We start from the raw sequence: 13,996 nt of genomic DNA, 5'->3' as shown, positions 1-13,996 counted from the left end.
GAATTTGAAACAAATGAAAGGAAATCATTTCTAACATTCATTTAGTGAACAAATTGAACTATTGAATTGAATATAAAAGGCAGTGCTAAAAAGAACGACAGCCTTAGTAAACATTTTCATAATGAGTTTTTGGTCTCACTCGCTAGTTTGAAGTCTTCTGCAATACATTACACAATACATTTTTTGAATTATGGTCTCGTTGATTTTAAAAACGGCGATAATGGCAGGGGGTGTTTAGGGCGTGCCTATGATGTGATTGCCAGTGAAAGTGTGTAACGTAACGTAGAGTGTAAGCAGCAGGCTATGGCTCCTCCCCTCACTTCTCCCTCTCATCTAAAATCGTCACATTCGCAACCAGGATGGCTGCGCCCGTAACGGCAAACTCGACGACGGATAACAGATCTCCACAAACCAATGGGTGACGTCACACATGCGCTGTACATTAATATACAGTCTATGTGTGCAGCCCTATTTTTAGTTTATTTACAGCTCAGAGATAAAGACACACCCTCATCGCCATGCTCTCTATGTGTCTATCCATCTTCAGGTTGTCCGTCCAGTCTCTGAAGAGGACCGATGCTGGCCTGTATCAGTGTATGGTGAGGAACAGGATGGGAGCAGTCATACACAGGAGTACAGAGATGCAGGTGGCCTGTGAGTACATACGTCTTTTACATCATTTCAATAACACTAATAAAGGAGGGCTTTTTTTATTGACTAAGGATACTGGTTTTGTGGGAAACTGTACCACTTTTTCCACACAAACAAGCAGCTTCTCTCAATCACAATTATTCATCCCTTTTTGCAGTATATACTATTTTATTATTACTGAATAAAAGGTATTTGCATATATATATATATATATATATATATATATATATATATATATATATATATATATATATATATCAGAAAGTCAAATTTTTTCCCTTGCACTTTGATTTCAGTTGGACTTTAATATTTGAATTGTAATATGTGGAAAGCATTTACCCAAAAAGTAAATACAAATTACATTTTCTTTAAGACTACAGGCCCAGTCACACCAGCATTTAAAATGGTGAAATCAGTTAATTTAATTGAGTTGTTGCAATCAGTGGATTTGCTGCCGAGGGGGACAGTAAACGTCCAAGTGCAGAGAACGTGTTGGTGGTAAACTCGACAGCTATAGTAGTGTTACTACAGTACATAAACCAAACTTCTGCAACCACATATTTCGTGGAGACACACGGATGAATTTTGCTGTTCCACCTTCCGGTGTGACCAGGCCTTAATACTGCTTTTTCAGTGATTTTAATTGCTTGCAATACTATTATTTCTGGATAAATGTAATTTGATACATTGATTAGATTAGATTAGAAAGACTTTTATTTGATCCCAAAATGGGAAATTTCCGTGCCTCAGCAGGAAAATATCAGACACACAGCACATATAATATACAATAAATAATGAATAATAAATGGGATAGAATACAAGAACAAATATTAAAAAAGAACATATATACAAGTTGGGAATAAAATGTACAACTACTTAAATAGTTTTTATAAAGATATAAGTAAAACCTATGTTTGTGCAAGTTGCACTTAGTGCAGTATTGATATTGATATTCATGGTCTTTACGCCTCTTTTCTTCCTCCAGTTATAGGGAACTTCTCCGCTGAGGAGCAGAGAAAGACGGTGACTCAGGGCCGAGCAGCCATCATCAGCCAGCCTCCCCTCGCCTCCTTCCCCCGACCCCTAGTCACATGGTACAAAGACGGACACAAGATAATCCCCAACAACCAAATGTAGGTGTCTCTTTCATTGTCTGTCTGTCTGTCTCTCTCGCTTTGTCTGACTTATGCAGACACAATGGTGCAAAGTGTGTGTAACAAAATGCCACTTGAGATAAAAATTAAATTTTACAGTTCTTATCCCTCAGTGGTATATTAATTAGCATGCCGTAGAAGCATAAATGATCTTTTTAATCCTTGCACACACCAATTGTTATGAATAATAAGCCATTTAGATAACTGACCCTTTTCATTAGACATTTGTACAATAGACTTAGGACATTATCAAGAGAAGATAAAAATGGATTTTTCATTGAATCAAATCATTTTCTCTTGTCTAATCTACAAGGTTATTAAATAATTTTAGCTGCACGGGAGATGTTCTTTTATATTAATTGTACAGCTGAGATGTGAGGGTCCCTGGGTGTGTTGTGTAAGCTGTATTTCACAGTCTTTTTGTTTAATGCTGTTGTCTGGCTCCTTTTGAAATGCCTGTAATTTGCATATCATTCCGTAGCTGCTACAGCTCTCCTGTCGGTTTTGTTATTTGGGAAAATGTTCATACAACGTATTGATCATTAGTTATTACTCAGACAAAGCAGGGAGTTTGTTGTGAAAGGTTTTTTCAGAGTAATATACTTAAGATTGAGGCAATATCTTAAATTATTTAAAAATATGTACCTGTTTGAATCAGTGAAAGTACGTGTTGAGATATAGACCTTCAGTGATTTTATTAGGTTGCTCTCACACTGCGAGATAACTAACTTCCCATTAGGAACACTAACTGCTCCCCTGTGCGCTATTGAATGAAATTGTCAGTGGCCTTGCTGTACACTTTAAATGGCCAGACAGCAACTTTTGCATTCCTTGAATGACCACCTCCAAAGTGCTTTGTGAGAAAGCTTTGTGGAGTCAGATTACATTAGCAGTTATTTTTTTTTATTTAATTTTTTTTTAAACCTTTTTGTTGTTTATTTATTTTTTTATTTAACCTTTATTTAACCAGGTTAAATTATAATCACAAAACAAACACAAAAGAGGCAAAGACAACTCCAGTGCATTTCAATTAAATAAAAGTGCCATTAATTAAAACATTTGCACGTGTGGACGGACTCATGCTCTATGGTTTTAACATAACCCTTAAAGTCATTTAAAGTTTAGAGCAAGTTTGACTATGCTTTTTATTTTTGAACGGACATGGCAAATGGCTCTCCTGTTAATTTAATGGGGCTTCATTGTGGCTTAATGCACTGCCTGTATTGACAGTTTTTACTGTCAGAGCATTACCACTACAGTGTCCTCTCCCTCACACATGCACTGCAAATAGGAGCGCTACTACCACTACCACTACCACTGGCAAGTAAAAACACAAAATTAATACATAACTATCTGACTGAAGTCTGAAATAAAGTCTTCTACACTAATGCTACGAATGTGCACCTGTCAATTAATTTAATGGCCACTTAACCGTATCAAATTGGCATTGACAGCAGAGTATAAAGAGCAGCCCAGACAGCCTTTTTCTCCACAAACCTCATTCTTTTGAAACATTCTGAAGTGGTCAGGAATTGGTTTAAGTGCAAGTCCAGCCTCACCGAGCTGCTACAGAGTCTGTAGACTCGGATGCTCGGGAAGAACTCTCTTTTTTAACACGTGTTAGCCGACAACATTGTGAGGCAAAATAACAACACTCAGAGGTGAGGTAAAAAGCCGTCATTGAAAGAAGAGTACCACTATAATTATTTAAATATAGGGGTAATAATGTACACTTTCAGACAGTCTTTCCTGGAGTAAGTCAATTAATATTTTAGTATTCATATTTTATTAATCAACTCTAAATTAAAGCCTGACGGGGATGGAAAGCTTACCAGAGCCTGTAGATTCATGTTCAAGAGCAAACTACCACAACATATCTGTGTTTTGCCAGGACCACCTCCTTTAAAGTTTGTTACACAAGGGGAAAAAAAACAGCATAGTTATGTTTGGCGCTACAGATCTGTTGTGGGAGATCCCCAACCAGAACCATTTCAAAAATGACAGAAAGAAGATTATGAACGTTGAGTTGAAGCTGGGGTGGCTGCAGAGATTGCAGAGTAAGCACTGATGTAACAGTTGCAGCGGTAGGTTAGCAGAGCATTTAAAACACAAAATGATTTGACAATGAGCAATTGGCTGTCACAGTTTGGCAGGTGCAGTCAGCGCAGAGGTTTGGCCTAATGATTACGACACAGATGACGCTGTGGCCTGTGCTGGAGCCAGAATATGTTGTTAATGTAGCTACATTGGCTCCTTTTCTCTTTGCCCTTTATCTTAATTAAGGTAAGAAAAAAAATGATAAACATCCTGCCCCAAAAATGCACAGTTCATACATTTTATTATCAAGAAAACCCATTACATTTATAGTTTTCCTCAGCTATTTACTGCAGACACAGTCAGTTTCTGCTGAACACCTGACTGCTTCCACTAAAGTCATAAGAAATGAACACATTTTTATGAAATACAATGTTAGTGACATTCTGGGAATATAAAGGGAGGTGATGTTAAACACAGCAAAGACTTTATACTTAATATAGGAGGCATTTTATTTCGACCATATACCAATTTTATGCAGAGAGAGGGAGACATGTCACTTCCAATAATTTGATACAAACCATTTGCCCATCTCAATTAACTCTACCAAGTGGCCAGGACGAAGTCTCCCCTCGGATGGATCAGAGAGAGAAACTGAGACTGAGGCACATTCAGAAGTTAGTATTTCACGTGACACCTTTCTTCCCACCTCTGACAAACAGCTGGCACGGCTGCACATCAGACCGGTAAATGATTAAGGAAGGACATTTATCTCTTACAATCAGTGTTCTTGCTTAAACCTTTCACAGTTCCACACTAGCTCAGGTTGTAGCGACACGCAGCTACAGCGAGCCGCCTTTTGTTTACATTCAACATGACGGTATCAACGGCCACCGAAGAGTTGATGCCGCTGTCGCTGCTACGTCACCCGGATCGTCGGTCTGATTGGTTGAAGGACTATCCGATTGCGCCCCGAGGTATTTGAGCGGCGTCCATTTGGAAATGAGCTGCGAATAAACGTTGCCCAGACCCACTCTCAGTTACGACTGAGAAGGGTCTGGTGTCAACCAGGCTAATAGTTTGTCTAAGATTTATGGCTTTCACAACAGAACCTGTATCCATGGCAACAAAATAAAAATGACAGCTGGCTCTGCCACTTGCAGTTTCTAGTTATTATGGTAATACATTTTGCGATACAGAAGTCATTTAAATGATACTATTAGATAGATAAAACCTATCTGGAAACATTTCATCCCCATATTTTTAGTATTTTTCCCCACCATTGTTGTCTGTTTCTGCACTTCAAAGAACACACCCACCTGTACTGTAATAGGACTAGAAGAAGTGAATCTGACTTCATAATTTTCAAATATATTAATTTAATCTGGATAACAACTTCTATCTCTGCACTGTGAGATGAATCATTCTGATAAGCTTGCACCCCGCATACACACTGTGATGAAGATTCATGCATAACACTTCCTTTGAACCTCATAGAAAAGACTAATTTGCACCTTTCTTCACAGCTTCCCTCTTGTCTCTACAAGACATGTCTTTCTCTCCCTTTCCCCCTCTCACCTCACTGCTCCATCTCGCCCTCCTACTTTTCTGCCTCTAAATTAATCTTAATATGGCTTTGTTCTCTCCATCTCTCCCTCTCTGTCTCTTTTATGGTCATTATCACGCTACAGGATATACTGTTACAGAAGCCATAAACTTCTGTTCCTGAATAAACTGCCCACACACGTACGAGCGTGCACACACACACACACACACACACACACACACACACACGTCTCTCCAGAACAATCGCAGTTGCGTCTACCTGGCTCAAACGTCTCTATGTGCGCCCATGCGTGTCAAAGCGAGCGCTCTGAATATTTGCATGGTTCTGCCTGTGTAGCAGTGTGTGTAACGCTGTGTGTGTGAAGCTGTGTGTATGCATTTGTGTTTGTGTGCGAGGTTACGCTGGCTGATCCTGCGGTCCGGTGAGACAGGGCCAGATGGTGCCTGGCGGTTGGCTGTCTTCGTGGTGACCGAGCTGATGATGTTGTTTATGAAGTTTATTGATCCGATATGCATCACTCCCAGAGTCCCCAGCCCCATCTAGCTGTCTGTCTTTCTGCCTCTCCCACCGCTCTTAATTTATGCCCGCGTGCCTGCCCCTAACCCTTCTCTGCATATCCAACACACACACACACACACACACACACACACACACACACACACAATGCTTTCCCCTACCCATCACGTCCACACACACATCCTGTCTGTGCATGATCATTCCCATCTCCCCAGCCCTCAAAATACTGGCCAGCAAAGAACTTACAAGCTGTCACTTCACACACACTCTGCTCTAATCTAATAGAGCTCACACTCTCTGCCCCCTCCATCTCCATGCTGGTCTATCTGCCCTCACTCTGGATGACAGGGGCCATCCACACGGAAACGCTTTTTGGTGCAAACGCACGTTTTGCATCGTTTTGGCTGATCGTCCAAACGAATCCTGTAAACGCACACTGCCTGAAGACGCACTTTTTTTAAACCTGGTCCCAGGGTGAAAAGATTCGAAAACTCCGCCCTCGCAGCTTCGTTTGGACGGCGAAGCCGCATACTTGCGTATCGATGATGTCATCGCCACACCCATCGACCTCTAGCCTTCGACCTCTTACCCCGCAACGACGTCTCACAACAACAACTACACCTACATAAACATGCATCCGTCCTACCACATGGCACTGTAGCATCAAAGGTAGCATATAGCTAGTTGGCTTGTGTTTGGTTTCTTCTTCTTCTCCTGTCTGTTTGTATACAGTGCGCAAGCATGCCCCGCCTCTTCTCCTTTTTTGGTCAATTTCTGTAGCAGAAACAGCGCCACCTATAGGCCTGGCATATGAAGTAGCGTGTTGAGTCATTTACAAATGGATCCGTTTGGACACTAATTTTCTTGGAACGATGCCAGGGAAGATGGGGGAAAAAAAGATTGTTTTGGTACGTGTGGACGTGGCCTTATTTGTCTCCTTACCCCTGCAACATTCTCCCATTTTTACATGGGCTCTGGACTTCTTCTTTTAATGTTGCTGTCCATCAGCAGTCAAACCAACTTCGGGACAGTGCTGCCACCTCACCACCGTCGCTGATATATATTTTAGCAGTGACCTGCAGCCCAGGTTGAGAAGAGTGAGCTACTGCTTTTAATTAGCTCTGCAGCCTGTGGCAGATGGACGTGAAATGATTCTCATAGCCAGCAGCTTAAAGAGAACAGCCAGGGGGAACAGAATTAGAACTCTTCTTTCTTCTTCCATCAGGGACGCAGGAAGCCCAGATTGATCAAATAAAAGCAGTGATCTATGCAGAAGCATGGCAGGGCAGACAGTGAATATTTCACTTTCTTGTTGCCGGGGAGTCGACTGGCCCGGAGAGTGCAGATGTCACAGGTGGTCAATGTCAGGACAGGGCCTTATGGAAAGTATATCTCCTCATAGACCTGGCCTAAGCAGCCATATGCTGTGGTGTGTGTGTGTGTGTGTGTGTGTGTGTGTGTGTGTGTGTGTGTGTGTGTGTGTGTGTGTGTGTGTGTGTGTGTGTGTGCGCGCGCGCATGTGTCTCAACATTCATTCATTTTAATTTGTCAAACACCACTTTAACAGAGGGAGCGATTCATTATATTGCCACTTTCCATCTCTCACACACACACACACACACACACACACACACACACACACACACACACACACACACACACAAATAGCAGAGGTCTGAACAGAAGGAACTTTTTCGCTGTCTTGAACTTTGCGAACAGATGTTTTGTGTGTTTGAGTCTGCGAGCGTGTGCAGATATGCATGTGTGTGTGTGTGTGTGTGTGTGTGTATTAGAAAGACAGCAAGCTCAAGAGAAAGAGAGCATCATTTGGAAGTAGACTGAAAGGATGTGTTTGCTTATATCCCACCACATGTTGAAAATACAACCAGCCGTTTGAAAGGTCTTCCATCCACAGCAGCATCGCTGCGGTTCATAATGACTCAGTTTCTCACGGCAGCCTAGGGGGAGGATCAAAGTGACTGAGACAGAGGTAAAAAGAGACATGAAAAAAGGTACAGGAAATGAATATGGAGTAAAGAGTTTAAGCTCATCTGAATCCATTGTGTCTGGAACTTAATCTCTGGAGCCACCAGAAGCTTAGCTACTGTATGTGACTTTCTTCTCAATGATATGATTTAGTTACTTTTGGGATTACAAAAACATCCCAGACATGTAGGATTTTAAGACATATGGCTGCTCTAAGAACCATGTGCCAAAGTTTTCTTTACTTACTTATGTATTGTAATCTACAATCCTGTATTTCTATGTCTTTGTTTAGGGTTTCATTTTTGCATAAACTGAGCGAGTACAGTTTTGAGTCTCATCCTTATCCATCAATCATTAATGTTTACATGGAATATTTAGAACTCGGTTATTCATATCCCTGTTTACAGGGCATTAGTATCCAGGTTTCTGTTTCTGTCATCAGGTACAATGTGAAGAAGAAAAAAACAGCTTCATCCAAATCAAATCAAACTTTCTCAAGACATTTCCAGCACATTTAGCAAAATGATTTCACATCAATGCCCAGAAAAATTGCTCTCATAGTACATAGTATGTTGTCAGTTGTGGTCTTGCAGTAGTTCAATTACTGTAATATTTCCTACATTAGCTAGCCAAACAGCCTTACTCTTTCAAGGCAATCTACTTGATAAATCAAACTTTCTGTCTGATTTTCTTGCCAAAAAATGCCCATTTGTGTGTCTTTATTTGCTGTGTAATTTCTGCCTGGAATTGGAAGCATGTGTATTAATGCCATGTATTTGCTGAAAAACCTTCTGGAAAATATTAAATTCATAGAGTTTGGTAAATAATTGGTTATAGTAAATATCTACTGTATGTGAGCCAAATAATCTACTGTACCTGATCAGGAAGTTAAAATTAAAGTTACATTGGCTCCTTTTCTCTTTGCCCTTTATCTTAATTAAGTTGAGAAAAAAATGATAAACATCCTGCCCCAAAAATGCACAGTCCATGCATTTTATTATCAAGAAAACCCATTACATTTTATATTATTTTCCTCAGCTATTTACTGCAGACACAGTTAGTTTCTGCTGAACACCTGACTGCTTCCACTAAAGTCATAAGAAATGAACACATTTTTATGAAATACAATGTTAGTGACATCCTGGGAATAAAAAAAGGAGGTGATGTTTGACACAGCAAAGACTTTATACTTAAAAGAACCCTAAGCGATGTTGGGTGATGTCACTTCTTGTTCAAAGTATTGTCAAACAAAACGGAGGCTAGCTCACCCCTCCCTCCTCTTCATCCCATCCCCTCCCCCTTCCTTCCGTGCACTAACCCCCCCCAACCCCCACCCCCAAATCCTTCTTGTCGGTCATTGGCTGGAACATGTTTGGTGGTGCAGGTTAGGTTGGCACAGTTTGTTTTTGTTGGTTTGTGGAGCCTGGGCTGTCTATAGAGACTGCGTTTTTACAGTGTGTTCAGGGGACAGGCAGCTAGTGGATAGTGAGGAGATGTTTGCTGTATGTGACAGAAAATGTTGTAGCCTAAAAAAACGCGTGACATCGCTTAGAGCACCTTTAATATATGAGGTGTTTTATTTTTGACCATATACCAACTTTATGCACAGAGAGATTCATAGAGTTTGGTCTGGTTTATAGTAAATATCTACTGTATGTGAGCCAAAGAATCTACTGTACCTGATAAGGAAGTTACGATTAAAGTTAATTGCCTCTTTGTCACTAATGGCAGTAAATGGCATTGGCTACAAGCTACACCACTGTGGTGTGATATGAAAATTAGCATTTAGCATTTCCCAGTAGATTTTCTACATCGATTACATTTAGAAAGGAAAATAAAAGACAGGACATAAAAGCAACAGGAATTATTTAGTGACACCTGCCTGAGCTGAGCCTGATGTTTTCCAATTTACCTCTCCTCCCCTTTCTTTTTTGCTCTCCTCTTTTTTTCCCCCCTTCCCTTCTTCCATCCGTTTCCATAATTGAATTGCTCCTGTGGTCGCCTAATGTGGCGGCAAATAACAGAATGAAAATTCTCTATAATAAACTCTTCCATTTCCATTTCGATAGGTTACCTCTTTCTTCATTTAAACAGAAATGGTGTTGCTCTGTCTCTCTCTTGTTTGCTTCTTGTTCTCACCCTCGCTCTCACTTTGTCCTTCCTTCATGTCAGGTAGTATTAGTGGTTGTTGATCCCAGTTCAAAGGGAAAATGGTAATCCTGGTATTCCTCCACTCTAGACCTTCAGCTCACTTTAGTCTTTAAAGGGAGATGATGAATAGATTGTCTTATACATTCAGTGTTGGCAAGGTTACTTTGGAAATGCAATAGTTAACCAATTAGAAGTTATCCTATTTAAAATGTAATAGTAGTGTAACTATTTCAATTACTTAATCAAAGTAATGTAATGTATTACATTTAATTACTTTCTGATTACTTTCCTAAATTTCTAATGAATGTTTTCCACTGTTAACCATTTTCAAATGTTTAAACCTGGCAGTGTTAACCCTACAGCAGTACCGAATACTCTCAAACGCCTTTTAAAATTCTTCATCCCAAAAATTAAGATTATAATAACTTCATTTTGAAGAACAGCCACCACAAAGTTAGACTTCAGCACCTCTTTTTAATATGAGATCATTCTGAGGTCACAGATTTAAAATCATAAAAAGAAGGAAAAATATAATTTTATGCAATTAAATATAAACTACTAGATTTGCGCCTGGTAATATATGGTGCTACAATAAGTCTTCAGTACACATTAGAAGCCCGGTGTGTCACAAGGAAGGTAGCCATGCCTTCCCTACTTTATTTAAAAGGAATGCTTGCGGTTACTGTAAGCTAACTTAACTTACATACCTGAAGATGTATCCTGAGGTTGGATATTGACATTTTTGACGTCGATAACATTTTGACCACTGGTAAACATTTTTTGCATTGTACAGTTATGTTCGGACCCTTCTCTGTTTTTTGCATGGAATGTTTTTTTTTTTTTTTTAGTATTTCCAGCACTGGAACTAATTTTTATCTGTAGCCATAGTGGCAACTCTCAGACCGATTGAAAGGCAATTTAACCGTCAGACATGTGGTGCTGCAAATTCAAACAGGGGAACCAATCAAAAGCATCAGCAACAAAATTAATATTATTCAACATATAGCCTAGCTTTTTACAGAAAATATTCAGATGTAACCCCCGATGTAATCGTGAACATTTTCTTAGGTAACTGCAATTTAATTACACTTTTAATTCCCAGTAACTGTAACTGTAAGTGGTCTGAAGTTTATACTTTTTTTGTACAGCACATTGAGCTGCATATGTGTGAGAAATTTCACGTCAATCGGACTTTTTTTTTTTTTTTTTTTTCAAAATCGCTTTTTTGCTTGTTGCGTTGATGTGTGCGTCAATCTAATAGCAGGGCCGTGTGTGTGTGTGTGTGTGTGTGTGTGTGTGTGTGTGTGTGTGTGTGTGTGTGGTAGAGCGAGTGAGAGAGTGCCATGATTAGCCCCCGGAGCGAGGTCCGACTCTTGAGGCATGGTGGGAAGAACAAAGTGTCTCCCCTGTGCTTTTTGACCACAGTCAGAAATCTGTAGCAGGAAAACGTAACCCTCTCCTTGATTTCATATTGTTAATGGAGAAGGAGAACCAGGAAATGATTAGGGGAAAATGCAACGATACCAAGCCACTGGCGAGTGACGCGCGTCGCCGCGACGCTAAATTTTTTGAGCGGTAGCACATCAGGCTACGGCGTAGGGTCCGTGTCTCCACGTACCTACGTACGTAGCCACGGCGTAGATTTAACGCATAAGCATAAATCATATAAATCACATAAATCATTCTTAACAGTGAGGAGGGTCGAGTTATAACGCCCACGCTGTACACTTGTATGATTATGATTCAACGTTACTAGTCAAGTGGTAGCCAAACAGCTGGTGAATGAACCAGTGATAGTGAACCATGAATGAAGCAGCTCATTGCATTCCATTGTCTCAATGGTACCTAAAGCAATCATCAACCAGCCCCTTGTGTTATATTAATGCAGGGCTGTTTTTTAATGATAATGATGATAATGCCCACTTAGTATATTTTTTATGTAATAATTCCCCCCCCACATTTCTGTCAAAATGTCCTGTCAGTTGCTAATTCCCCTTTTGCTGAGCTAGCTGTTGGCGTGGGAAGTTTGGGAAAAAGTGCCCTTTTTGGAGTCGCCTCACAGCAGAAGAGTTTCACCAGCAGAGCATGACGTGAACGGAGGTTAAATTGTTAAAACCCTGACTTGGTGTGTGTGTGTTGTTGTCTGTTTACATACAGCATATTCGTGCACACTAGCATAATGTATTCAGTTTAGATTACTAATCATCTCTCTACATTTGTAATCAACTGTGTAAATAATTGGATAAATGATTTTCTACCATCAGATTTAGGACTACTTCACTGCCGCTTTACAATTCACGTCTACTTCTCTTTATGTCTAATTTAGGTCCAACGTCTCTACTTATACATTTTATCTGCTTTAAAAAAGAATGTTTTTTTGAAAAAGAATAATTGGCCAGAGGCGACTTACTCTACCAACACTATTATTCATGAATTTTGCAGTAAAGAAATCATATGACTTGTTCAATTTTTAATGTTATCACTGTACTGCATAGGGGGTGGGGGAGCGACACATGTGGCAAAGGGAGACAGCGAACAAGGGGTTGCTTTAATTGCATTGCATTTTCTGGTAATATCATTCATTGTCAAGGTGGAGTGAGATAGAATTGCATTATGAAGACAGCACTTTAGGGCCAGCTGTTGGACTATGAATATTCATTGCTTATTCTGCCTAAAGCAATTTGTTGTAGCTTCGTTTAAAATTGTTGATATGGTTTCAAAGTCTGTAGGCTATAGGTAGACCCAAACGTACGCCACAAGGTAAAAACAGTATTTATTTTTTTTATTATAAATAACATTTTCTTTCCTATCTTGGTGCAGAAATGGGTGGATATTTTAGAGTTGATAGCACCATTATTTTAGACCCGCAGTCAGATATTTTGTTGTTTGCTAAGATAACAGCCTACATGTCTGGCGGATATATCAGGTGAATTTGAGATCCCTCGCATTGGTCCTTAACTCGTGTCCCCTGAAACAGCTAAGGTAAAAAAGAAAACTTTTTTAAAGTTCAAAGTAGAAAAGACGTTATCTCTGAGGCTGTACTTAATGACTCTCCCAAATGACAGAGGCTTACTCTGCTTCACACACTCGATGGAGGGAGACAAGCAGCAGGAGAGAGGAGGAGGAGGAGGAACAAAAAGCTCACTAAACTGCAGGAGTGAGACACAGATGATTGCATCACAGTTGCAAAATATGCTACTATTAACTACCGTGATTATATTTTCCTTAAACATATTTGAATTATCTTCGACTATCATAGTTGTTTGAGTTCCTGCAGCAGTAAACAAATCCTTTATGCACTCTTAACAAGTCCTGTTATGCCATTGTTTACATCCACTAAGACCCCTGGCCCTGGTATTAAAACGCCATCTGTATCTGGATATCTGGATAAGCCGAAACATATGCTAATGCAAGGTGTAAACCCATGCGGCACACATTATCATGGATGTTTGACTGAATTCACAATAGCTCATATTTTGATCTCAGGCGGAGTCATCTAGAGTAGATGTATGCAGTTCACACAGTGTGTTCAGATTTGTGAAAAAGTACCACTCGGGATGTAGAACCGTCATGACGCACTCAGAAGTTTGCCGTGCAGGGTACAGTACTACTGGGGCATTCACAGCCGCTGCAAACAACTTGTCATTTGTTTTGCCTCTTGCAAGAGACAGTTAACGCAAGCTGTCCTATATCCTGTCAAATGTCCCCATACCAAAAAGTTTGTTTTCAGCCATACTAGTAGTCAGTGGTGGAATGTAACTAAGTATATTTACTCAAGTGCTGTACTTAAAGTGATGGTTCGGAGTAATTTCACCATAGGGTCCTTTATACCATGACCTCGAGCCAAACACTCCCCGAGAAGCTTTTTTCACCTGGGTCTAACATTGGGAGAGTTAGCGTAGAGTAGCGTTATCAGCTGAATAGCTTAGCGCAGGGG

General features: G+C 40.1%; 1 protein-coding gene across 2 annotated transcripts in view; it reads left to right on the top strand.

Moving 5' to 3' along the window:
• The window catches only part of sdk1a (sidekick cell adhesion molecule 1a), a 252,184-nt gene that overhangs the window by 96,615 nt on the left and 141,573 nt on the right, over positions 1-13,996 (top strand). For both annotated transcript variants that reach the window (XM_028594450.1, XM_028594442.1), the window contains exons 3-4: positions 548-654; positions 1,637-1,784. In XM_028594450.1, coding sequence (XP_028450251.1) covers positions 548-654; positions 1,637-1,784 — 255 coding nt within the window. The remainder of the gene's footprint in view (positions 1-547; positions 655-1,636; positions 1,785-13,996) is intronic.

The sequence above is a fragment of the Perca flavescens genome, chromosome 2, assembly GCF_004354835.1.
Source record: "Perca flavescens isolate YP-PL-M2 chromosome 2, PFLA_1.0, whole genome shotgun sequence".
Taxonomy (NCBI): Eukaryota; Metazoa; Chordata; class Actinopteri; order Perciformes; family Percidae; genus Perca; species Perca flavescens.
The sequence above is the reverse complement of the archived record's forward strand: the minus strand, read 5'-3'. Positions and strand labels throughout refer to the sequence as shown.